The following is a 24,515-nucleotide window of genomic DNA, read 5'->3' as shown; positions in this document are numbered from 1 at the left end:
GTTTAGCTTCTATAATTGAAACTCTGTTGCCATCACTGGCGCTCTAAGCTCTGAGGCCCCGGCTGGCTGAAAGCAGGTATCTGGGGTTTGTTTGGCTTCTATAATTGAAACATTGTTGCTTCCGGAGCTCAGAGCTGGGCCGCGGCAGGCGGGGAACCTTGGCTTCCTCCATCACTGGAGCAAGCAAGCCTCATGTTCACTTCAGCTGCGTGGCTGCCGGCCGCCATCTTTATTGGCAGTTAATTTGCATATCCTGCTGATTAGCCAATGGGAAGCATAGTGGAGGTATGGTCAATTACCATTTTTGTCTATTATTAGATAGGATGCTAGGCATAGGGCTTCACAGATGTCCTTTACCTATTTGGGGAACTTCCACTCTATTCCTAATTCACTGATGGTTTCCTAATTCTCTAGTTCACATAATTTACAAAGATCCCAGGTGGATTAAAAACCTATTTGAAATAATTATAGACTTATAATAAGTCATAGGAATATTAGAGAAGTTCCACGTACCCAATACTCAGTTTCTCACAATGGTGACATCTGACATAAAGTGCCTTATTGGTGGACATAGTATAATTAATTAGACCATGATACCTGGCCTTACTCACAGTTCACCAGAAAAATCTATTTTTGAAAACCAGTAGTTATAAGGGTTTTAGATGATAATAAAGGAGAACATATTCATGATCTCAGAATAAAGAGTGGTTTCTTAAATAAGACTGAAGTACAAAGAATAAAGGACAATAATGATAGATTTAGCTACATTAAAATTAATAATAACTTCTTGCCCTAGCTGGTTTGGCTCAGTGAATAGAGCATCAGCTTGCAGATTGAAGGGTCCCAGGTTTGATTCCGGCCAAGGGCACATGCCTGGGTTGTGGGCTTTATCCCCAGTGGGGGATGTGCAGGAGGGCAGCCAATCAATGATTTTCTCTCATCATTGATGTTTCTATCTCTCTTTCCCTCTCTCTTCCTCTCTGAAATCAATAAAGATATATAAAAAATAAAATTAATAACTCCTGTTCATGCAAAGACACCAAAGGAATTGTGAAAACACAAGCCACAGAGAAAAAAATATATATTTGCAATGTGTGGAGCTAGTATGCTGAACATATAAAAGGCCTGTGAACCAATAAGAAAACAATAACAATATCCCAATGGAAAAATGGGCAAAATACTTGAACACACACTTCATAAAAGAGGACGCTCCATGACAAAACACACAGATACACCAGCAGTAAGTGCAGGATACTTGAGCCTTCACCAGGTTCAACAAGGGGTGGGGACAACGTGTGCCAAACACAGAGGGTGGCATAGCAGGCTGTGTTTAGAGATTGCCAGGCTGGTATAGCCAGCGTATAAAGATGAGTGCCAGGGTCGATGTTGTGGGAGGGGCCGTGGGACACAGCAACATGAGGTTGGTATCCGCATTTCAGCATTTTCACTGCCAACCTCCCCTTTAAGGTTTTAAACCAGCAGAAAACAAAACAAAAAAAACCTCTGTCAGCCAGAACAAAACAACAGGAGTTAAGACCCCATCCTGTGGCCGTCCCTTGCAGGATCACCAAAGCAGAGTACGGGAAATACAAGGTGCTCTACAACTCCCAGCTGCTGTTTCAGCAGCGCCTCTACGCAGACCTGGACATCGTCCTGTACCACGTGCACCTCTGCAAGCCACTGACGCAGCTCATGAAGCACGTGGCGCTCCACCTCCGCAACAGGGTGATGCAGAAGGCCTTCCGGGCCCTGACCAGGTACCACCCTCGCCTGCTGCAGGGATGGGAGCTGCCAGCCTGCCTGTGCAGTGCAGTGGGCAGTGCAGCGACCCTTTGAGGGCCAGTTACTTCTTTACACCGAAAGAAGCTGGGCCAGGGGTGGAATGCCGTCCCAAGGGACCCTGAACCTGTGTCGCTTCCACTGTTCCACATGCTCTCCCAAGAGAGCTTGAGAAGCATATTGGTGTAATGAAGACAGTTCATTCAAACCCATGTCACATGAATCTACCTGCTGTACTTGGAGAACATCCCAGAATAGCCCGAGGAATAAGAAACTGGTTCAAACCCATTTTCCCAGGGAGCGATGGGAAAGCGCCAGACCCACCAGGCCAGCAACAGCTTTCTCAGCCAGATGTTGGCTTTTCTGTCTGCTTCTCCCTTCTCTCCCTATTCCTCAAAAGCCCTTCTCCAAAGATCTGGGTCTTTTGCTACTTGCATTCCTTTGCCTGTGCTGTTTTGTTTGTTTTTTTAATCCTCACCCGAGGATATTTTTTCCATTGATTTTTAAAGAGAGTGGAAGGGAGAGGGAGAGACAGAGAGAAACACGGATGTTCAAGAGACACATCGATTGGTTGCCTCCTGCATGCCCCCCACCACCACCAGGGCCAGGAGCCTGCAACTGAGGTACGTGCCCTTGACCTGGACCCTTCAGTCTGCAGGCTGATGTTCTATCCACTGAGGGCAAGGGCCTGTGCTGTTTCTTTTGCTCCGACCCCAGGCTTGGAATGGTGGGCACTCCCCATCCTGGAAGCTGTGCGCTCCTCCCACTGGGTTTGGGGCGGAGCTCCGCCATCTGCATATAGAATGGTGCCTGCTGAGGAGGAGGGCTAGGAGGGACAGGCCCCCTTTAGAAGGTTTAGAAGAGAAGATTGACACTGAAGAGTGCAGTGGGGCGCCGAGTGAGTGCTGGGCGCGCTGTAGCGCTGGGCCCAGGCCAGGCGCTATGCTAGGGAGGCAGCACAGTGTGAGCACAGGACGCGGGCTGCGTTCAGTGGGGCCTGGGCATTCAGGGGCTCTGCCGCTCAGCACAGGAGGCTGGCAGGCAGGGCTACCAGTGGCAGAGGTGGTGGGTGGCCAGCAGGGCAAGCGGCCGGGGTCCACAGTGACCAGCCTGGCTCCAAGGGGACACGCAGTGCCTGGGTGGAGGGTCTCACATGCGTGGGGAGTGATGGCAGGGAATCCGCCCCCCGCCCCTCCCCCCCGGGCTGTGGGCACCAGGCAGCCTCAGCTCACCGCGTAAAGGGCACAGCTGCAGTCCCACTGCCACTCGGTTCCAGGTGAAAGGCCAGGAGCGAGCAGGGGCCTCACAAAGGAAGCAGGTGGCGGTGCCTCTACTGCCAAGGGCCCAGGCTGCAGTGACAAGAGACACCGGGCCAGGCCCTCACCAGATGCTGAGCAGAAGCTCTTCCCCGGGAGGCAGGGTGTCCAAGGGAAGGAAGGGGGGAAGGAGGAGGGCTCAGTCCTTGTGAGAAGCAGAAAGTCACCGTGAGCCACAATGCGCTCAGCCTGTGTGGAGAGCAGAAGGAAGCCGGCCTGGCTGCCCCTTGCCTGTGCGTTTGGAATCTACTCTGCAATCAAAGAAGGAAGTCAGGAAGTGACTGCCCAGAGCTCAGGGTCCTGCTGCCTGGGCCCCTCCCACCCGCCCTCCTCCCAGCTGCCCCGCCTCTGGGTCCAAGTTGCTCCAGAGGGAAAGGGAGGGGAGGGAGCAGACAGAACCCCATTCCCATGGAGCCCCATTTCTGTGATCTTCCCCAGCTCCCCACTGCCTGGGCCTGAGCTGTCCTGGCAGAGAAGGGGTGCCAGAGTCCCCCAGGCTGGGGGGAGCCTCCCCAGGTTCACCTCCTGCAGCCCCCACCCCACCCCCCCCCACCCCCCCACCCCCCCCACCCCCCCGCAGAGAGCCCCTTCCTGCCACTAAGGTGACGGAAGGACAGTGGGAGTGGGCAGCTCTCAGACGCTTTCCTTCTATAAGCGCATGTTCATCCGCTAAGCAGCCTCTCCGAGCTGTCCTTTCCTCCGGTAAAGTGGGGATGGTTTGACCTGTCTCGCAAGGCAGGTGAGCCTGAGGAGGGTGGCCCTTCTGTGTTCCAGGATCTACTGCATCTGCCATTACAGCACCAAGCTCAGGGAGGTGATCACCCGAGACCTGCTGCCTTCCTCCACCATGATCAAGCACTTGAGCCAGGAGTTTGGCTTGCCCATTACCCTAAAAGAACTCATCGACAACAAGAAACTTTTGGCCACCCCACCTCAACCCACCTCCACGCTTGACCTGCGAAGTCGGAAATCCACCCTGAACATTGAGATCCTCGCCCACCAGGAGAAGTACCTGCAGTGGCGGAACAGTGTGATGAAGAAAAGATACGAGACTCGCAATCTGATCCAGGTGGGCACCCTCTCTGCTCTTCAGTCAGGGGTGCCAGGCCTTGGCCCCACCTGGGCTGTCCGGTCGCATGGTGGGAGACATAGAGCAGGTGGCCACATCCCGAATGGGGCATCTGCCTCTGGCCTGTACCTACTCTCCTGCCCTGGGATCCCAGGCGGGATGGGCAGGATGTGCCAGGCGCAGGGCTGACCCACCCCAGAGGCACTCACTCATAGCCTGGCACACCCCGTCCTCCTGAAAGGCAACAAGGAAAGCTCTTTACCGTGGCCCCAGAGTCCATCTTTGAGGAAGAACTGTCGTGTGTGTGTGTGTGTGTGTGTGTGTGTGTGTGTGTGACATCTTAAGTTGCTAAGGGCATGTTATCGAGTGTCCAAGCAACACAGGAGATAAAGTAAATGGGCATGAGAAAATGTAAAAGGAAGAGAGAGGAGACTGAGAAGCTGGTGAGGCAACAGGAGGCTGGCTGCTGTGGGGCCTAAATGGCCAACAAGAACCGCCTTCACCCGACACCAACCAAAATACAAAACACCAGCATCCAAGGTGGGACTCTAAGTCCTCACTTGTGGTCTGTGTGTAAGAAGCCACCGACCACATCCCCACACCAATCTCTATTCAAACAACAAGTCCCTTAGGAGTGTGCAAACTAACAAGGCCACTTTTTTTTTTTTAACCTTCTTGAGTTAAAAAAAATTTTTTAAGCAAAAGATTGTTCTTTTGCTGAAGGTTGCTAGGCAAGTGAAGGACAAGCTGTGCTGCCCAGACTTAGCAATTTAGAGTAAAACTCTTCCTCGTTGTCTTTTTGGGTCTTAGCCACCTTTCTCCTCTGAAACCTTCTGTTTCGCCTTTTATCTCTTTCCTTGTTGCTATTTTCTTTCGATGTTTTTATTTTTCAACTATAGTGGGTATACAATATTATGCTACTTTCCGGTGTATAACAAAGTCATTAGACATTTGTATACTTTATGAAGGGATCACCCTGGTAAGTGTCGTACCCATCTGACGCCATACACAGTTATTGCAATATTATTGGCTGTACTTTATATCTCTGTAACTGCTTCTATAACTAGAAATGAACTGGATTTTTATTTCATTTTACTATTTTTTATTTTTTTCCTTTTTTGCTCAATCCCACCCCTTTCCACATCCAACCTTACCCACTCTCTCCGGACAGCTGTCAGCCTGCTCTCTGTCTGTGAGTCTGTCTCCACGTTGCCTGTTAGGTCAGTTTGTTCATTAGATCCCACACAGGAGTGAAACCCTATGGTACTTGCTGTTTTTATTCACAAAGGAAGCCAACAGACCATCCTGAGGCTGTGGAGAGAAGAGGTTGATACCCCCATGCATACAGCCATGGTCAAGGAGGGTGGTCCTTGCTGCTTTAGTTCATGGCTCCCTGTATATACCGTGCAAGCCTCCCGCCTCTCCCATACCTGACCGTCGGAGCCGTAAACTCTGCCAAGTGCTATGTGTCCCAGTGCCAGTGACCTTGAGCCAGTGCCACGTGCCTGGTCCAGCGAGTGCCACTGTAGACAGTCAGGGGCCGGGCTGGATGGCCCTGGGGCAGGGTCTGTGATGAAACGCCAGCTCCCGTGTTCGGGAACCGATGCCTGCACTGCAGCCGTGCCCCGGGGCCTACTCCAGGCAGGCGGCTGGTGCTGAGGGGCCCAGAGCAGGTAATGCCTGGTGTCTCTTGTCTTCAGAAAAACATCAGTAAAGCCTACCAGGTGAGCAGGAAGTCCCCAAAGCCCGTGGTGAGGGTGATTCGGGGCTCGATCCCTGCTACAGAGGATGTGTACAACTACAGCACTCAGGCCCTGAACTCCGCAGAGCTGGTCAAGAAGAAGCTGTACAGTGAGATGAACAAGGTGAGTGAGAGGCGCAGAGAGCGGGAAGCAGCCATGTGCTTATACTCCGGGCAGGATAGCGGCCTTTGCCTGACCCCATGAACTCTCTCCTCTCTGCCCACCCCGCCTGGAGCTCAGCAGGAGATCTGGTGTGTGGGTGAGAGCCAACCAGCAAGGGGAGGAAGCAAGGGCCCGGGCGCTGGAAGAGGTGTTCTGTTCCCACACTACGTGTGAGTCCTCCACGTGCAGGGGTGAGCCAAGAGGTCCTCAAGGCAGATGTTCACAGCTGCCAACCACTGCAGGTCCCTCGCCTCCAGGAGAAGGTGGCAGCTGCCCCGGAAAAGCAGCCGTCACCCTGAAGGCTAAGTCTAGAGTAGTGGTTCTCAACCTTCCTAATGCCGCGACCCTTTAATACAGTTGCTCATGTTGGGGTGACCCCCAGCCATAAAATAGTTTTCGTTGCTACTTCATAACTGTAATTTTGCTACTGTTATGAATCGTAATGTAAATATCTGATATGCAGGTTGTATTTTCATTGTTACAAATGGAACATAATTAAAGCATAGTGACTAATCACAAAAACAATATGTAATTATGTATGTGTTTTCCGATGGTCTTAGGCGACCCCTGTGAAAGGGTCGTTCGACCCAGAAAGGGGTCGCGACCCACAGGTTGAGAACCGCTGGTCTAGAGCTAGGCTTTCGGCACACGGTGCATTTAGACTAGGGCTACTCATGTCAAAACACAGATGGGACAGTACCAGGGCCGCTGCCCAGCTCAGGGCATCTGTCAAATACTGTTCCTGTGCCCTCTGCGGTTTCTGACATCTGCTTGGAAACCTGAGGCCGAGTCAGCCCCATCCAAGTCTGCCCCCACCCCGACTTCCATTCACACGTTTGCCCCTCATTTCCAGGAGCCATGGAAAAGATACACGTATTCACAGCGTTTCCTCTCAGCCATGGTGGAGACTCGGAATGTAAAGGAAGAGGAGAAAAAAGCCAAGGAGAAGTCCCGCCAGGCCTGGCTCACAACCAATGGGTTCCGAGTGATAGGTCTTCATAAGAGCACTGAGAGCGACCACCACCTCGACCTGCTGCCCGTTGGCGCCACCACAGAGCTGACTGAGGTCCCCAGGGAGGAGCCGGGTGTCAGGGAGGGGGAGGGGCGTCCACAGGGGCCTTCCCCCTAAATCACTTTTCCCGACTTAGGAGTGGAGGGAAAACGCACTGTTTGCTAACGTGATGAGGCCTGTGCTGGACCGAGACAGGTGGAGCTGGGACCAGCGCCATCGGGACTTTGATCTGTACAGGAAGCCACCGCCTTTCCTCAAGGTGCCCGCTTCTCGGACCCTGAACCCAGCCACAGGTAACAGCGGAGATGTGGGCAAGGCCTAGCTCCTGTCTGCAGGCAGGAGCCCGTGTGGCTTTCTGTCTCCAGCAGTATCCAGTCTTGTCAGTGCTCACCCGAGGATACTTTTTCCTTGATTTGGAAGAGAGAGAGAGAGAAAGAGAGAGAGAGAGAGAGAGAAAGAAACATCGATGTGCGAGACTCACATCAATTGGTTGCCTCCTGCACACGCCTCAACTGGGGCTGGGATTGTGCCCTTGACCGAGAATCAAACCCACAACTCTTCAGTCCGTGGGGCCAGTGCTCTAACCACTGGGAAACCCGAGCAGAGCAGTCTCCATTTTGCTCTCGATGCCCCAGAGAGGAAATCAGGCTCCAGAATGGGTCTGGCGTCACAGGCTGAGTGCCGGCCGGAACTCAGACCTGGATTCTAGTTCCAGCCGAAACATGAACTTGCCATGTGGTCTGGGGAGGTCCCGGCATTGCTCTGGGCCTGGTTCCTTAACTGCATAAAGGGACGTTGGACGCTTGATCTAAGGGCTTTCTGAGCTTCGACACTGTCTCACCCCATGACCGGCCACTGGAGGCCCCGACACCAGCTGGGGGCAGAGGATCTGGGCTTCACGGGGACCTTCCACCTCCCTTCCAGCTCCCGACGCTGCCGTCTGTCTCCCTCGGGGGGGAGCCTGGGGCCTCGCTACATCCATCCCTCGGAGTCCTCTTCGGCTTCCTTCCATCCCTCTGTTTATAAAGACCTTCCGGTCATTGATGGGTTGATAGAGAACCCAAATGTATTGGTTAATGGAGCCAGAATGTTTATTCAGAGAAAAAGAGGTGGTTTTCCTGGCAACAAGGTTTGCTGGAGAACCCTTCCCCAGAAATCAAGATGGAATAAGCGGGACGGGTTTCCTTCCTCCCTGGACTCCCACCGGCCCCAGCTGCCATGCTGTGGTCCAGCCAGGAACACTGGGCTGGCCTCGCTGGCAGTGCCCTGGGGGCTCCACTTCCCGCCTTCCCAGCACAGGTGCCCTAGGCGCCTCAGGCCGCCTGTGCATGTTGCTGGAAGCATGAAACAAACACGGGCTGGGCCTTCCCTCCCTGCAATACGTTAAAAAAAAACCCCACAAAACTCAGCCCTGGTTGGGTGGCTCAGGTGGTTGGAGCTTCGTCCTGTGCACCAAAAGGTTGTGGGTTCGATTTCTGGTCAGGCCACATACCCAGGTTGTGGGTTTGATCATACATGAGGCAATCCATCAATCTCTCTCTCTCTCTCATCCTAAATAAATCAATGAAAACATATCCTCAGGTGAGGATTAAAAAAGGAACATTCAGAAATGGCAGGTGAAAAGGGGAGACTTGAACTGGTGACCCAGCCTTTTAACCTCAATGGGACGCAGAGAGACCCTGTTGCTGACAAGGGGCTTCCATGCCACAGGCCTAGATGAAGCCCCTCCGAGGGCCACCCAAAGGGGGTGGGGTCTGCACGCCTCCCGAGCGAGCGTCCCCTGCAAAGCAGCTCCGCGTGCCTCCTTCCCAACACTGTGTGGGAAGACCCGGCCCCTTCATCTGGTGCAAAGCGCCTCCTTGCCAACACTGAAGAACTCGAATTTCACTGGAAAGTTATTTCCAGAGTTACAATATTTGTAAACTGTCACCTTTTGAGGATTAGCTCCCGAAACCCTGGCTGAATATTCAGGCCAATCCCCTGAGCCAGCTCAGGTCTGAGCGCACCGCCCCCCCGCCGCCCCTCCCGCTCTTCTCTTTGCCTCTTTCTCTCATCACAGCCAACTGCGACTTACACTTGGAGGGAAGGGAGTGAGCCCGGCTTCCTCCTCCCACCGCAAGGCTACATCTTCAACGGGTTTTCTAGGGGGGGGCCCAAACCACCCAGGAACCAGAGCAAAGCTTGGAACCGGCCAGTGTGCTGGGCGCCAGCTGAAGGGCACCTGGAAAATGCAAAGGCCTGTTAGCACCACCTAAAGACACCTTTTGTCCCTCACGTCAAGAGTAGAGGGCGTGCCCTAACCGGTTTGGCTCAGTGGATAGAGCGTCGGCCTGCGGACTGAAGGGTCCCAGGTTTGATTCCGGTCAGGGCATGTACCTTGGTTGCGGGTACATCCCCAGTAGGGAGTGTGCAGGAGGCAGTTGATCGATGTTTCTCCCTCGTAGATGTTCCTAACTATCCCTCTCCCTTCCTCTCTGTAAAAAGTCAATAATTTTTTTTAATCTTTATAAAAAAAAAAAGAAGAAGATTAGACGTCAATCCTTGCAAAGAAAGCAGAGAGAAAAGCCCCGTGGGAACAAGCATATGTTGTCATATACCAAGCAGTGCGGTTGTCCAGCACGACCTGGGGGGGATCAAAGCTGGGGCTCCGAACCCCCGTGGCCTGCATGGGGCACCTGCCCTCAGCCTGCAGGGCCTTCTTCCCGCAGGGTGAAGACAGAAAGACTGGACGCCATCACCACGGGGTGGCCCTCAGGGTCTTGCTGCCATGCATTAAGGGCTGCTTCTGCGTAAAATCACGACTAGAAGATTAAACACAAACTGCACTATTTTTTAAATATTTTTTTATTGATTTCAGAGAGGAAGGGAGAGGGAGAGAGAGATAGAAACATCAATAATGATGCCCTGACCGGTTTGGCTCAGTGGATAGAGCGTCGGCCTGCGGACTGAAGGGTCCCAGGTTCGATTCCAGTCAAGGGCATATACCTTGGTTTCCGGCACATCCCCAGTAGGGGCTGTGCAGGAGGCAGCTGAACGATGTTTCTCTCTCATTGATGTTTCTAAACTCTCTATCCCTCTCCCTTCTTCTCTGTAAAAAATCAATAAAATATATTTTTTTAAAAAAACATCAATAATGAGAGAGAATCATTGATCGGCTGCCTCCAGCACGCCCCCTACTGGGGATTGAGCCCACAAACCAGGCATGTACCCTGAATGGGAACCAAACCATGACTTCCTGGATCATAGGTCGGTGCTTAACCATTGAGCCACACCAGCCGAGCATTCTGCACTATTTTATGTTCTTCTTGGTCCGGTTGTTTCCAGTCCAAATTTTAAGTGCATTTTGCTCCTGGTCTGGATGAATGACACGTAGTGCACAGCTTTCAAGCTGTTTCTTTGGGGATGTGTGATCTAGTGGACATGGCTATTCGTGCCTGAAGCAGGTCCCCACAGCCCCAGTGTCCGCTGTGAAGTCTCCTAAACTAGCAGCACGTCCTCAAACCCCAGGTCCCGGGATTCCATCCTCTCTCTCTGTGTTCAGAACCTGGGGGCCTGGCAGGCTGCAGTGCCCTCAGGTCAAAGCCGGGAAGAGGCTTTCTCCGGCCAGGAGAGAGATCTTTAGGTGAAAACTGGAATTCACTCAGTTGGGAATAACCCCACGTTCTACGCCTCTGGAATAAGTGAGGACTGTCCAGTAGCGGGCTGTGGCCTGGGGGCCGGCGGCAGCAGGGACCACGTTCCTAGGCTTCAGGACGTCGGTCCAGACGGTGGGCACCGATGGATGCTCGCCTCTCTACAACCTGCCGGGACACTGTCCTCATCTGTTCATCTGGATTTTCTGGAGAATCTGGGAGGGAAGAGGAGACAGTGGGTGACCTTTCTGCATTGTGATTATAAATATTCCTGGAGCCTTTTTGCTAACAGCCAGTGGGTGGCACCACCGCTCTCCAGACCCCCAGGAAGTGATTCTGGCTCATTTTAAATAACAAATGGTTCATCCTGTTGATCCCTAAAAACTCCAGATTGTGTGGGTGCAGGGGCAGAGAAGGCACTTGGTCAATAAAAGGCCCCTAAGCGATTCAGGCCTGTTGCAGGAGAAACCACCACCTCGCTCTCCACTGCACATGGGCAGCAGGTCAGCACCGTGGAGGCGCCTGGCCAGCATCCAGGGCCGGGACTGCACAGCACTGCGTGGCCTCCCACCATCCCTCAGCAGCGGGCGAGGCTCTGCAGGGGAACATGACACAAAGCCTTGAGGCCCATAGGACTGTCGGGGGTCAGAAGAATTTGAGCTTCACGTCCTCAACAGGGGTGGGGAACGTCAGGCCCCTGGGCCATATAAGGCCCCCCGAAGTCACTTGGTCTGGCTCTGCTAAGGCATTGGGGGTGAGGCAGGCTGTATTTTTAAGTTGATCATTTTGGATGGCCTGAGAATGACGTTATAAATATCCAAGTGCCCCTTGGCAGGAAAAAGGTTCCCCACCCCTGCTCTAAGACATGGCCATATGGCTACGGAAGAGGAAGAGCATTCCAGAGCAACAGCAGCCCAAGCAGGGTCCCTGTGTGGTCCAGGCGGCAGCCTGGGACATCTGCAAGAAGGGCAGCTTCGCTCTGGCTGCAGTGCAGGGGTGTGGAGACAAGGGGGTGCCTCCTTCCTGTGTGAACCTTCCCTGGGCAGGTGCCAGCCGGGCCCGCGCAGGGGCTCTGGCAGAGCTCTGTCTGCAGCCTGTGCTCCTGCCTCGCTGCAGGCCTCCCTCAGCCCTCACTTCAGGCAGAGGTTTATGAGCAGCCGCAGCCTCGGCAGCCTGACCGTCAACAGTCACCTAGAGCCGGGCCCTCTCCGCCCTCCCCCAAGCAACCCTACTCACACTTGTTCAGCTGAGATAGGTGAAGAGATTCTGGAAGAAGCTTCTGTGCAGAAGAAAAGTCCCTGCGAGGCCAACAGAACCTGCCAGAACCAAGGTCGGAGAGGACACTGGGATCACTGGCCCACAGGGCACCCCCTCCCTGGCGGGTGACTTCTAAGCTTCAGAGCACTATTGGACAAGCTTAGCTGGGGACAAGAGGCCTGGCTCAGGAGTCCCCAGTCCTAGGTTCTAATTCCAGCTCTGAGCCAAACTAGCTCCGTCCCAAGGGCAAAATATTCAACATGCCTGGGCCTTAGTTTCCCTCTCTGTGAAATGGACGTCATAATTCTTGTGGCCACGAGCCACTGTGGGTCAGTGCACATAAAGCCCAAATACACAGCCGGCACTCAGTGACCGCATCGGCGCCTCCAGCGGGGTGAGGAGGACAGACAGGGTGAGGGCACTGGGGTTGGGACCCAGTCACTAACCCACCCTTTCCTGCCAGGTAAGAAGATGAAAGAGAGTGGCCCTGTGTCCTGAACGACAGGGAGCCTCCGGAGCTGGCAGTGCCCACCACAGGCCGCAGCCACAGCTCTGCGAACCTGAACCCGCCAGCCTGCAGGCCAGCTGCTGCGTGGACCCTGTGCTTCACCCTCTCTGGGACCACAGCTGGGTGCTAAGGCCCTTGACTTGCCCAGCCCCTCCCACCTGAGACTCCTCCATGCCACCTAATGACCCCCTCCCCACCCCCATCCCCACAGGCCTCATTAAAGTGCAGCAGGACAAAGCCAGCCAGTGGGAGGCTGCACTGTGGGGGCGGGGGGCGGGGGCGGGGCAGGGTGGGACCGGGCGGTGGGGGAGGGACGGGGCGGGGCGGGCTCCCCTCATGGTCACTGTTCTGGATCCCTGCTCCCTCGAAGCAGCTGCCCCAGACAGCATAGGAGACATGCCCTAAGGGGAGAGGATGTTGGCCACCAGCTTCAAAACCATTGGCTCTTCCATGATGGTCTGGGAACAAGAGGCCCAGGGTGGAGACCTGTTACCTGGGACCCCTCCACACACACAGTCCCACCCCGGGCACACTGTCACCCATATCCGAGCCTCACTTTATGCCTCAGGGAAGAGGGGCTAACATTGCCTTTCCCTATGGGTTCTGGGAGGTTGGCTCACGGCTGCCTTCTGCTTTCCCTTCTCTGTCTAGATTTAGGCAAGGGGCAAGGCAAGACCAGGTCCCAGGAACCTGGCTGAGACCAGAGGCTGGGGCTTAATGCACCTTCAGCTGCAGGGCCTCCCAGATCATGTCCTGATATTGGGCCCTGGTGGGCTGCCCCTACCAAATGCGGGAAGCCGCTCTCCGCCTGGGGGTGTTCACCTGGCAGCGGCTCCCACCCAGCCAGCCGAGAGGTCCCTGGGACAGGCAGCCACAGCCTGTCTGCCTCCCCACCCCACCCCACCCCACCCCTCCATGGTGAGTAAGATTTCCTTCTAGGCCTGGTCCCAAAGGTGGCCACTTGGTAAATCATCGCCTCACAGATGCCGCCCCATCTCCCGGACCCCCAAGTTGGAGGGCCTGCCACCCTCTGGTCTGGCAGGGGCCCAACTACCTTGCCAAAGCAGAGCAGCAATATCGCCAAGACCAGCCTAAGTAATAGACGTTCCCGAGCTTGCCGGCATGTTCTGGCAGCCAGAGGTAAGGACTCAGCACAGCGCCTCCTCCCATGGCCCGTCCTGTTCCACGGGCATAGGGCACGGCAGGGGCTCCAGGGCCCAGGCCCTGCCACGTCCTCCCCAACTCCCCCAGGTCACGTCCCTTCTGGGAAGGAGCTATCCTACAGGCTACACCTGCTGGGCCCATTCCCCTTAACACTGGGGTGCGCAACTCTGAGATTCCCCGTCAGCCCCAGGTCCATGGTTCAACTCAAGGAGTCCCGAAGCCTCTGGCCGAGGTCTCCAGGGCAGTGGTCACGGTGCCCCAGGGAAGCTCACAGCAGAAAGCCCAGGGCCCATGACCTGAGCCCTGCTGCTCCTCCCAGTGTCCAGAAACACAACCCCACCCCCACAGCGCTACAAGGATGGCTAGATGGAGCAGAGTGATTGCAGGCTTTTTTGCAGCCTGCCACAGTGTCCCTAACAGAAGTATTGGGAAGGACAATGAGAATTAGTCCTAAAAATGATAGGAAACCGTTATTTACATAGAGTGGGAGTTCAAAGCATGTTCAATGAACAATTCTCAGATTTATAGATGAGATTCAGAGAAGTTCAATAACTTCTTTAGTCACACAGCCAACTAGTGGGAAGAGCTGGAATTTGCACCCAGGGCTGTTTTGATTGCAAAGCTCGCGTTCACAGCTGCCACCCGCCCACTGGCTTGCCAGCACAGGTTATTCAGTTCCATCATTAAGAGGCACTAACACGCCGAACCAGTTTGGCTCAGTGGATAGAGCGTCGGCCTGCGGACTCAAGGGTCCCAGGTTCGATTCTGGTCAAGGGCATGTACCTTGGTTGCGGGCATGTCCCCACTGGGGGGCGTGCAGGAGGCAGCTGGTCGATCTCTCTCATCGATGTTTCTAACTATCTCTCTCCCTTCTTCTCTGTAAAAAATCAATAAAATATATTAAAAAAAAAAGAGGCACTAACACTAACAGAAGCTTTAATCTCGGTTGGAAGCCCTGTTTCTCCCTTCTGACCTTTCCCTTGATTGTTTTCAGACAATGAGAATGACCTCATTTTAAGATACCAGCTGTCCGTCCAGCTTCTCACGGGGGCAGGGCAGTCAGCCAGACAGGAACTAGAAACCAGAGATCATGTGTTTAAAAAAAAAAAAATCACCCACTCACACCAGCAAAGACCTAGTGGAGTGTGTCGACTTCCACCCTCGCCGGGCTGTATGGAGGCACCTCAACCCCCTTCAGGTGGCGAGGCGGTTGGTGGTGATGTCAGAGAAGGCGCACAGCGCGGGGGCCGGGACATGGATCCCTGCCCCTGCGGATACTGAGGAATCAGTCCTTCACTCCCCGGGGAGAGCCCCCACCCGTCAGAGAGAGCAGGTCCACCCTCTCGCCACTAGGTGGCGTTAGAGGCGGCTTTCTCCACCGCACGGGGACGGAGGCGCCTCCCTAAGAACGCAGGCAGGCTGTTTCCAACGAAGGGGCTCTTGCCTTCCCCCACCCCCAGGAAGAAAGCAAGAGAGAAGGCAAAACAGATGCAAAAGATGGAGTGTTTACTGGGGAGCCTACACGAATAAAGAGTACGGCTCCCCGAACTGCGGCCGGGTCCGGTAGGTACAGATCTCGCTTCATCACTGCAGGCGCGGAGGTGATTTCTTTGCTTAACAGGTTCCCGCTGGGAGCTAGTGCCGCGACCCCCACGGAGCACGGAGCTCTTCACTTTTGAGGTTCCTGGTTTTTGCTCTTCAGGGTCCCCCCAGGGGCTGGCATCCGCTGCGCAGGTGCAGAACGGAGCGAGTGGCTCTCAGGAAATCCCTGCTAGCGCGGGCAGGTGTCCACCGGCGCATGCGCAGAGAGGAGCTCTTTTGGGAGTGCCTGAAAAGAAACTTGAAACTTGTCTAGGAAAGACTAAAAAAAAAAAAAAAAAAAAAAAAAAAAAAAAAAAAAAGACCAGCATTCCCTTAGCTTAAGAGAGACTCAGTCTGGCTCAATACTGTCCCTACCATCAAGGTGTCCCTGGAGCCCTGATGGCGAGGGAGCTGGGACTCCACCCACCACTCCACCACTAAGGAGAACCTCACTGTCAGGGGTTAATAAAGGTCAAGCGGGGAACCTGGATGTCCACACTCACCTGGCAGTAATGAGGCAGGACTTCCACGCCTTGAGCAGTGTCTTCAACAGGGCCTGGGGACCAGGCTCCTGTCACTCAGGACCCCTGCTGGGACCTTGAGGTGCAGGAGCCCCCGTTTTGGCGGCCCTTCCTGACAGCCTGGGTCCCTGTCCCCTGCTGTGACCTGCCTTGGAAGGCCTGTCTTAACATCCGGCCCTCCCTTCTCCTCAACCACGTGGGCTCTGGCACAGGCAGAAGCAGTTAGTCTCTACTGTTAGTTGTCTGGTGCTGCCACGGCCAGAAGAGTCGATTTCCCTGGGGCTGGCAAGCCAAGGGCACATCGAAGTGCTCGGACCTGTGCCCTGGTGAAGAGAGTGGGAGCCACGGGCTCCGATGGTATCCTGATCTTGGCCTGCCCTGTGCTAGGCAGGTGTCAGGTCACCTCTCCTGTTCTTCCTGGGGATGGTCTGGCCCACCCTCCTCGGGCCTCCAAGGACACTGGCCTCTCACCTGCCAGTTCCATGCGAGGCAGCTCAGCACCATACCCAAAACCACGGCTCCAGGCTCAGAAAGGCCTGGGGCTAAAGCGTGTGGGCAGCCAGCTGTGTGGTCTTGAGCCTGTAACTTGACTTCTCTGAGAACTGAGCATGCTGCTGCCGGTGATGGGTGAGAACAGTGCCTGATATTTACTGATCACTCCACAAACATTGGCCATGATCACCTATGCTGGGGCCAGAGTTGAGAGCGAGCTGGGAACCAGGGCTCAGGGTTCTGCTACGCCTGGTGCGGGACACGCAGGGGTTGGCATCACCCAATGGGAGGTTTGAGTGGTCAGGATCAGCTAGGAAAGGGAAGGCCACTAGGAGCTGCTGCTGATGATCCTTCTACTCAATCAAGAAGGTAGGGATCCCCCAGAGAAGAAAATCCTGCTCCTCCACTGTGGAAGACCACCTATTGTTTTCACTAGCTGATAAGCTTAGACAGAGAACCGCCCCCCCCCACGCCCCCCCAAGGCTGGGTGCCTTTGAAGCCCTAGCAAAGGTTGGAGCTAGGCGCCACCTCTGTCCAGACAGTGGTAGCTGAAGCAACTTCCCCACCTATTATTATGTAAATCCTTGCTGATGGGCTAGTCTGCCTGTTGCTGGGGGTCGCCTGCCTAAGGGCTATGCTATGGGTGGATCCCAGATCAATAAAAGCTTGGTGAGGCCTGAGCACCAGGGGAAGTCCTTCCTCCTGAGTTGGACTTACCAGCCTGGCCCCCCAATATTTCCAGTTATCTCTTGTCTTTTCTCTTTCATTTGTGTGCGGCTCCGCTTCCAGGTCCTGAACCCTGAACCACGCGGGATGTGGAGGGAAACATTTACCAACACTCCACCACCACTATGGGCAGCTCCTTCATGCCCACCTATTCCCCTGCATGCTGTGTATCAGGATTTCAGTATGTGCCCTTGGACCCCACCGGATGTGGCTCTGACAGCTCAGCCCGTGCCTTGTCCCTGGAGAGGGGCGAACTGGTCCCCTAGGCGGCAGGGGGGTAGTGACAGTGTAGCTGGTCGAGTGGAATGAAGTTAACTAGAAGAGGACGTTCTGCCAAGAAAAGGCAGGGGCCTGCAAGCGGCCACGTCAGAACAAAGTCTTGCACGCAAGATTTATTGTTCAGAGGTAGAATTTCCTTGAGGTGATAAATAGTCCATGAGGGCATGGGAAGTACAAGGGAGGGTACACAGCTGCTGGTTGAGAGGGCCTTTGAACAATACTGGAAATTAATAGTTTAATGTTTAACTTAGCTCAGATGATTTCATAGGCATGCCTGTTTACCATTGTCACTTGCTGTACTCCATTGTTACTTGCTGTACTCCCCAATAAAAGCCATGAGAACTTTGGAGGTTTTGCTACTCGCCTGAGCGAGCGGTAGCCCTCTGCTTCTCTAAACTCAATCCTGCTTGCCGAGCTCATCTCACTGGGCACCTTCCTGAAGCCTGAGCTTAGCGCCCGCCTCCCTCCCCCCCCCCCCCCCCCATCATTACCCAGTGGTGGTGGAGTGTTGGCTGGACTTAACTGTGGCCATGTGCTTGATTCTGGCCTCCTTCCCTTGTGTTGCTCTATCATGGTAGCAGGCATTCTTTCACTTTGTGGGGGTCCCAGAACCCTCCCTCTCTCAGACTCTGACTCCCTAGGTTCACTGGTTTTGCCTCTGGCCCCTGAGGGCTCCCCCAGTCTGCTGGAAGCCAAAGGCTCTAGCTTTCAGTAAGTGATACAAACTCTAGTCAGGGGTCCTCAAACTACGGCCCGCGGGCCACATGCAAATACAAATATTGTATTTGTTCCCGTTTTGTTTTTTTACTTCAAAATAAGATATGTGCAGTGTGCATAGGAATTTGTTCATAGTTTTTTTGTAAACTATAGTCCGGCCCTCCAACGGTCTGAGGGACAGTGAACTGGCCCCCTGTTTAAAAAGTTTGAGGAGCCCTGGTGGTGGCTCCTGGTAGAACCGGAAAACCTTTCGCTCCCATTGCCCAGCTGGCATGGACCACCTGCTCCAAAGATCAAGCCACATGCACCTAGCCAGGAGTTAATCATTCCTGAGAGGGGGACAGGGTGCTGCCCCAGGGCCTCCTGCAGAGTCAAAGTCTGTGGACAAGAAGTGCTCAACTGGGAGCGTAAGGGCAGCTTACCCAACCTCTGCAGCAACAGGATGTCTGCTTGCCTATAATCAGCCTACCCCTGCTTGCTGGACCATGCAGCCCCACATCCTAGCACAATAAGTTTACCAAGGCTTTGAACCGAAGCCAAGTCCCCAGGTGTCAGCCAGGGGTCTGTTACAACCTAATTTTTAGCAAAAGAGAACATTAGAAACCATACAAAGACCCGGAAGCAAGAAACAGAACCTAGGCCTATATAAGACTAGGTTCAGCAGAATTGAGGGGCTCAGCCTTGGGAACTGGTCCCCTGATCCAACACACCAGTGTTTTGAATAACGGTGAATTTCTGCATCTTCTGAGTGCTTAGTGGTCTGTCTTCCCATCTCTCGGTTACTCTGCGGTAGCAGGAGGATCTCGCTGGGCAAGGAGCAGCTGGGAAGCCCACATAGGTCTCCCAGCTTCAGAGTTGGGCGGTGAGGAGGAAGTGATGGAGGGAAGGATGAACCTCAAAAGCACTGCTGGTTTGGGGAAGTAGTGGGTCCTCAAAGAAAGAAACCACATGTGGCCAGGGCCTGGAGCCAGTGTCTCCTTGCTGAGCCCAGGGACCCAACCCCCAAAGCAGATTGCCATCCCCCCTCGAACCTCCCCCCTCAACCTCCCTGAGCCGGAGAGAAAGGTTCATTTCTGAGTTTCTAATTTAAAAATAACCAGAAGCCATCCACTAGCAGAGTGTGTCCACTTATTGGTCATATATTATACTCTATTCACTGAATCACACACGTTTTATTTCATATGACACATACATTTTGGAGGTCTTTTTATAAGAGCACATGAAAACATGCCTCATTTTAAAAACTTGACTACAGCCCTAACTGGTTTGCTCAGTGGATAGTGTCGGCCTGCAAACTGAAAGGCCCCAGGTTCGATTCTGGTCAAGGCCATGTACCTTGATTGTGGGCACATCCCCAGTAGGGGGTGTGCAGGAGGCAGCTGATCCATGTTTCTCTCTCATTGATGTTTATAACTCTCTATCCCTCTCCCTTCCTCTCTGTAAAAAATCAATAAAATATGTATATTTTTAAAAATAAATAAAATAAATAAAAACTTGACTACAGCCCTAGCCGGTTTGGCTCAGTGGATAGAGCGTCAACCAGCAGACTGAAGTATCCGGGGTTCAATTCCGATCAAGGGCACGTACCTAGGTTGCAGGCTCCATCCCCGGCCCTTGTCAGGGCACACTTGGGAGGCAACCAATCGATGTGTCTCTCACATTAATGTTTCTCTCTTTCTATCTCTCCCCCTCCCTTCCACTCTCTCTCTAAAAATCACTGGAATAAATATCCTCAGGTGAGGATTAACAAAAATAAATAAATTAAATTTTAAAAATAAATAAATAAAACATTTGATTTAAACACTTGACTGCGTATTCCTTATTACATCCTATGGATATATCACTAATTACTGAAACAGTCCTGATGGATCAACACCTTGTTTCTATGACAACAATGAAATGGAAACAGTAGAATGGAAGGTGATGTATCAACAGGATGGTGAACTATTGTGAATGCGTCTGATCTGTTTAAACCAAACACCAATTATTATCTAGAAATGTTTGGTCTGGCCGGCAGGCAATTAAAAACACTGTGAGCCCCTTGTAGCTTGCCATAACCACATTTATTCTCCTCAACAAGTTAATGATCAATCAGAACCTGATCTGTTCAGCAGCAATGAGAGCTAACAAAAGCCCTGGGCTGTGTCAGTCTTTCTTTTTTTTTTTTTTTTTTAAATCTTTATTGTTCAGATTATTACATTTGTTCCTCTTTTTTCTCCCCATAACTCCCCTCCTTCCAGCTCCCACCCCACCCTCCACCCTCACTCCCCACCCACTGTGTTCATCCATAGGTGCATGATTTTTGTCCAGTCACTTCCCGCATCTCCCACACCCCTTTTCCCCCCAAGAATAGTCAGTCTATTCCCTTTCTATGTCCCTGATTCTATTATAATCACCAGTTCATTCTGTACATCAGGTTATTTATTCACTTGATTCTTAGATTCATTTGTTGATAGATGCATGTTTGTTGTTCATAATTTGTATCTTTACCTTTTTCTTCTTCTTCCTCTTCTTAAAGGATACCTTTCAGCATTTCATATAATACTGGTTTGGCGGTGATGAACTCCTTTAGCTTTTCCTTATCTGTGAAGCTCTTTATCTGACCTTCAATTCTGAATGATAGCTTTGCTGGATAAAGTAATCTTGGTTGTAGGTTCTTGGTATTCAGCACTTTGAATATTTCTTGCCATTCCCTTCTGGCCTGCAAAGTTTCTGTTGAGAAATCAGCTGACAGTCGTATGGGTATTCCCTTGTAGGTAATTGAGCCTCTTTCTCTTGCTGCTTTTAAGATTTTCTCTTTGTCTTTTGCTCTTGGCATTTTAATGATGATGTGTCTTGGTGTGGTCCTCTTTGGATTCCTTTTGTTTGGGGTTCTCTGCGCTTCTTGGACCTGTAAGTCCATTTCTTTCTCCAGATGGGGGAAGTTTTCTGCCATTATTTCTTGAAATAGGTTTTCAATATTTTGCTGTCTCTCATCTTCTGGCACTCCAATAATTCTGATATTAGTCCGCTTAAAGCTGTCCCAGAGGCTCCTTACACTATCTTCACACTTTCGGATTCTTTTTTCATTTTGCTTTTCCAATTGGGTGTTTTTTGTCGAATCTTTGGTTTGATTCTTGTGCTCCTCTGGTCTGCTATTGGGTATAATATTCTTTATTTCAGTCCGTGTATGCTTACTTTCTAATTTCTTTATCGTAGCATCGAGGGTCTCATTAGTTTTCGTGAGGCTCTGCACAAATTTATGGCAAGCCCTCAAAATTGCGATTCTTAGCTCCATATCCTCCATTTCTGTTATGTTTTTTTGTCTCCGCATCTTTTATGCTTTCTTGGTGCACCCCCTTGTGGTCTCTGTGCGCAGTCTTGTTCTAGCCAAGCCTTAATTGTTGTAGTTAACACTAGAGGGATTTGACCACCAGGCCGACTGGCTGTAGGAATCAGCTGTTTGGAAAGCGTCTGTCTTCTGGGGAGGCGCTAGTCCAGCCCTTGCCTGAGGCGATCGGCAAATGGCTGTGCGCAGAGCTTGGGCGGGGCGGGATCCACAGGGCGGGGGGAGGGAGCAGTTATGGCCGCTCTCAGTCCGTCCCCAGGGGCTCTGCCTCTCTGTCCCGGCAACCCGGCAACCGCTGCAAACCTCGGAGGGGCCGCAGCCAGACAGTCCCGCTTCTCCCATTTGAGTCTGGGTCCCTAGAGACTCGCCCGGATCTGTAGCCCAGAGTCTGAGATTCACTCCTTTAAATTTTCCACACTGCGCCTCCTCTGTGCGTTGGAATGCCGTTGTTTTTGCTTCTAGTTGAAGAGTCTCTCCTCAGCCAGCCTTCCTGTGGTTCTGGTTGATGTCCGTTCCGACTTTTAGTTGTATTTTTGAAGTGGTTGTTTACGGCGGCAGTCTCCAGTGTTTACCTATGCCGCCATCTTCCTACAACTGTGTCAGTCTTTCTTGACCTGTAGCCCCTGTTTGCTCCCAACTGTTGCATCAGAGAAAACCTTTGCTCATGGATGCTCTCTCTCCTCAGCGGTGAAGGGTGTCGGGGGACATTCTTTCACTTTGTGAAGGGCGTCTGGGGACCTTGTGGCATCCATGCAACAGCCCCGCACACCCCAGAGAGACTCAGGGACACAAAGGTGGTTTTCCAGAGTTTGGTGGCAGGAGGGGTAAGCCCTGCTGGCTGGTCTCCTCTTTGCATGTGGCAGCCTTGTGGACTTGTCAATGTACTTACAGGTTTACAGTCACATGTTTGTGTACAAAAGGCTCCTTTTCTTCCATCCAACCCATCACGGCCAATAATTCAGGGTGATGGAATACATCACCTCACCCTGAATTTATATGTCAGATCACCCTGTATTTATAAATCAAATTTATCACAGTTTCCCTGGAATAAATTACTAGCAATGGAAGTTTTAAATGAGCAGATTATGCACATATTAAATTTGCATAGTGTCAAACTATCCTCCTGAAAATGGTGCGTTTTATGCAAGTTTTATTCATGTAAATTTGAAATTGTATGATATAAAAAACACCATATGAGCTCTGTCCCATGTGGCTCAGTTGGTTGAGCACTGTCCCATGCACTGAGAGGTCACGGGTTCCGTTCCCCCTCCCTCTTCCTCCCCAGGGCACATGCCCTGGTTTCAGGCTCAATCCCCAGTAGAGGGTATGCAGGAGGCAGCCAATCGATGTTTCAATGTTTCTCTCTCTCTCTCTCTCTCTCTCCCTCTCCCTTCCTCTCTCTAAAATCAATAAAAACATATTTTTAAAAAACACCAGGAGAGTCTCCCAAAATTTCAACTTTTCAAGGGGAATCACAGAATTTCAAAGCCAGCCAGTGGAGTGAATTATACCCTCTGGTTATATCGCTGCCACGTGAAGGAGACTTTGAGCTAGTTGAGCAGAAAAGGGACACAGTCCTTTTGTCCACAACCCAAAAATCACACATGAAAGTTCTTCAAATGAATTATGATGACTCTTGGCTGTTTTAACATTTATTGTTATAATTTAAAATTGTTTTTTAAATGTGGGGTAAGAACATTGTTCATGCACTTACTGATTCTAGTGCTGAAAAATACACCTAAAATCCGGTAACCTTGGAAAACAAATTAGGAAGGGCAAAAAATTAAATAAATAAAGGCTGAACCACCACTGAGAGACTTCATGCTGGTTTAGCAGCCCTTACACTAGAACAGGCTCAAGGTGAGACTAACAAAACAACATTTTCTTTAACCAGATGGGTTCAAAACTGTTATCAGGAGCTGTGACCTGACCACAAGCTCCTTCCCGTGACAATGCAGCACTAATGGGGGGTTGGGGGAGGGAAACTAAAAGGGAACCCCCTTTTTAATATGTATTCATATGGGAATTACGTATTGAATCATGCAGATGTTTGAGCAATGTAAGAGCTTTACAAGCATGAAAGGCAACAGAGAAGCAAGAGAAGGATTGTGAGCTGAACCCAGGTGCCGGGCAAGGTGGCAACAGCTGGAAGAGGGAAATCCACTCATTTCCCTCCTCATTAAAAAGGATCCCTTGATCACGTAACATGCACTTCTGGGTTCCAGTCTAAGAATGTTCCCATGTTCCTCTTTCTGTCTGTGGCAATAAAAGCCAAAACAGGCGAAGGCAACAGGACTCGTTTTCACAGAGAAGATACAGTCGATGGTGCTTGTCCAATCCTTATGTGACCACAGGGGGCGCTGTCCATGAGCAGCTCAGTGTTTTGTTCTTTGCCAAAAAACAGTGACAGGATGAGTCCCAGGCTGTGATTGGAGAAACACAGGGTCTCTTCTGTGGATAAATTCTGATGACTTCCCTGGTTCCTCCTACTTGGGGGAGAAAATATGGAGAAAAGGCTGACGAGAAATTTATACCTCAGAAATGAACTAAAAGTCTAGCATGCAGGGGCTGACAAGCTAGAATTGCTAAGGTCCAAAGCTGAATAAAGAGATCCTACCATCTGACTCTACAGCTCCACACCTCGCCCCTACCATCATAGATGGCCTTTTTATTTATTTCATCTTTTTACAAACAGGTGCAGTGCTTACTGTGTGCCAGGCAGCATTCTAAGCACTTAACACATAGGACCTCATTTCATTCTCATGAGCTAGATACTACTACTCCCATTTTATGGATGGAGAAACTGAGGCACAGCGACATTGAGTGGCTTGTGCAAGGTCACAGAGCCTGGAAGTGGTATAGTTGGGGTTTGAACCCAGGCTCTTTGGCGTCATTTAAATGCAACAGTGATGAATCACTTAAATCAGTGGTTCCCAAACTTATTTGGCCTACCGCCCCCTTTCCAGAAAAAATATTACTCAGCGCCCCCTGGAAATTAATTTTTTTTTAATTTTAATAGCAATTAAACAGAAAGATATATGTATTAATGTTTCTACCTTTTTCGTAAAATATAGTAAAGAAAGGTGTAAATTAGAAACATTGAAGTTTGAAATTATGAAACTATTTATTGAACTCAGAATAGAAAGGTAATACAAAAAAAGTTAAAACAAATGCACCTGTGTCCATCACCGCCCCCCCCCCCTGGATTGCTGCAGCGCCCACCAGGGGGC

The 24,515-nt window shown here is 51.7% G+C and overlaps 2 protein-coding genes and 1 long non-coding RNA gene across 4 annotated transcripts in view; 1 reads left to right on the top strand and 2 right to left on the bottom strand.

The window, feature by feature from the left end:
• CFAP92 (cilia and flagella associated protein 92 (putative)) overlaps positions 1-7,402 on the top strand; it is a 38,342-nt gene extending 30,940 nt beyond the window's left edge. Inside the window, 5 exon segments of the mRNA XM_070416973.1 lie at positions 1,563-1,757; positions 3,870-4,164; positions 5,865-6,029; positions 6,922-7,134; positions 7,217-7,402. Coding sequence (XP_070273074.1) covers positions 1,563-1,757; positions 3,870-4,164; positions 5,865-6,029; positions 6,922-7,134; positions 7,217-7,402 — 1,054 coding nt within the window.
• A 2,444-nt stretch (positions 7,403-9,846) lies between these two features.
• LOC139010910 (uncharacterized) lies at positions 9,847-15,919 on the bottom strand. Its single transcript, XR_011471572.1, has 4 exons — positions 15,726-15,919; positions 15,164-15,502; positions 11,949-12,028; positions 9,847-10,927 (listed from the first exon to the last, which is right to left on the bottom strand). It is a non-coding gene; the product is annotated as an uncharacterized lncRNA (long non-coding RNA).
• Positions 15,920-22,921: 7,002 nt separating this feature from the next.
• Positions 22,922-24,515, bottom strand: part of LOC139010909 (putative adhesion G protein-coupled receptor E4P) — a 60,984-nt gene continuing 59,390 nt past the window's right edge. The window contains exon 17 of one of the 2 annotated variants that reach the window (XM_070415962.1): positions 22,922-23,771. In XM_070415962.1, the coding sequence (XP_070272063.1) occupies positions 23,661-23,771 (111 nt within the window). In that variant the 3' untranslated portion in view covers positions 22,922-23,660. Of the gene's footprint in view, positions 23,775-24,515 lie in introns of both variants that reach the window. The other variant, XM_070415963.1, reaches the window with a different exon arrangement.

The sequence above is a fragment of the Myotis yumanensis genome, unplaced genomic scaffold (assembly GCF_028538775.1).
Source record: "Myotis yumanensis isolate MYYU_CA2020_CCGP unplaced genomic scaffold, mMyoYum1.0.hap1 SCAF_5, whole genome shotgun sequence".
NCBI classification, from domain to species: domain Eukaryota; kingdom Metazoa; phylum Chordata; class Mammalia; order Chiroptera; family Vespertilionidae; genus Myotis; species Myotis yumanensis.
Note: the sequence above shows the minus strand (reverse complement) of the source record. Positions and strands in the feature narration are given on the sequence as shown.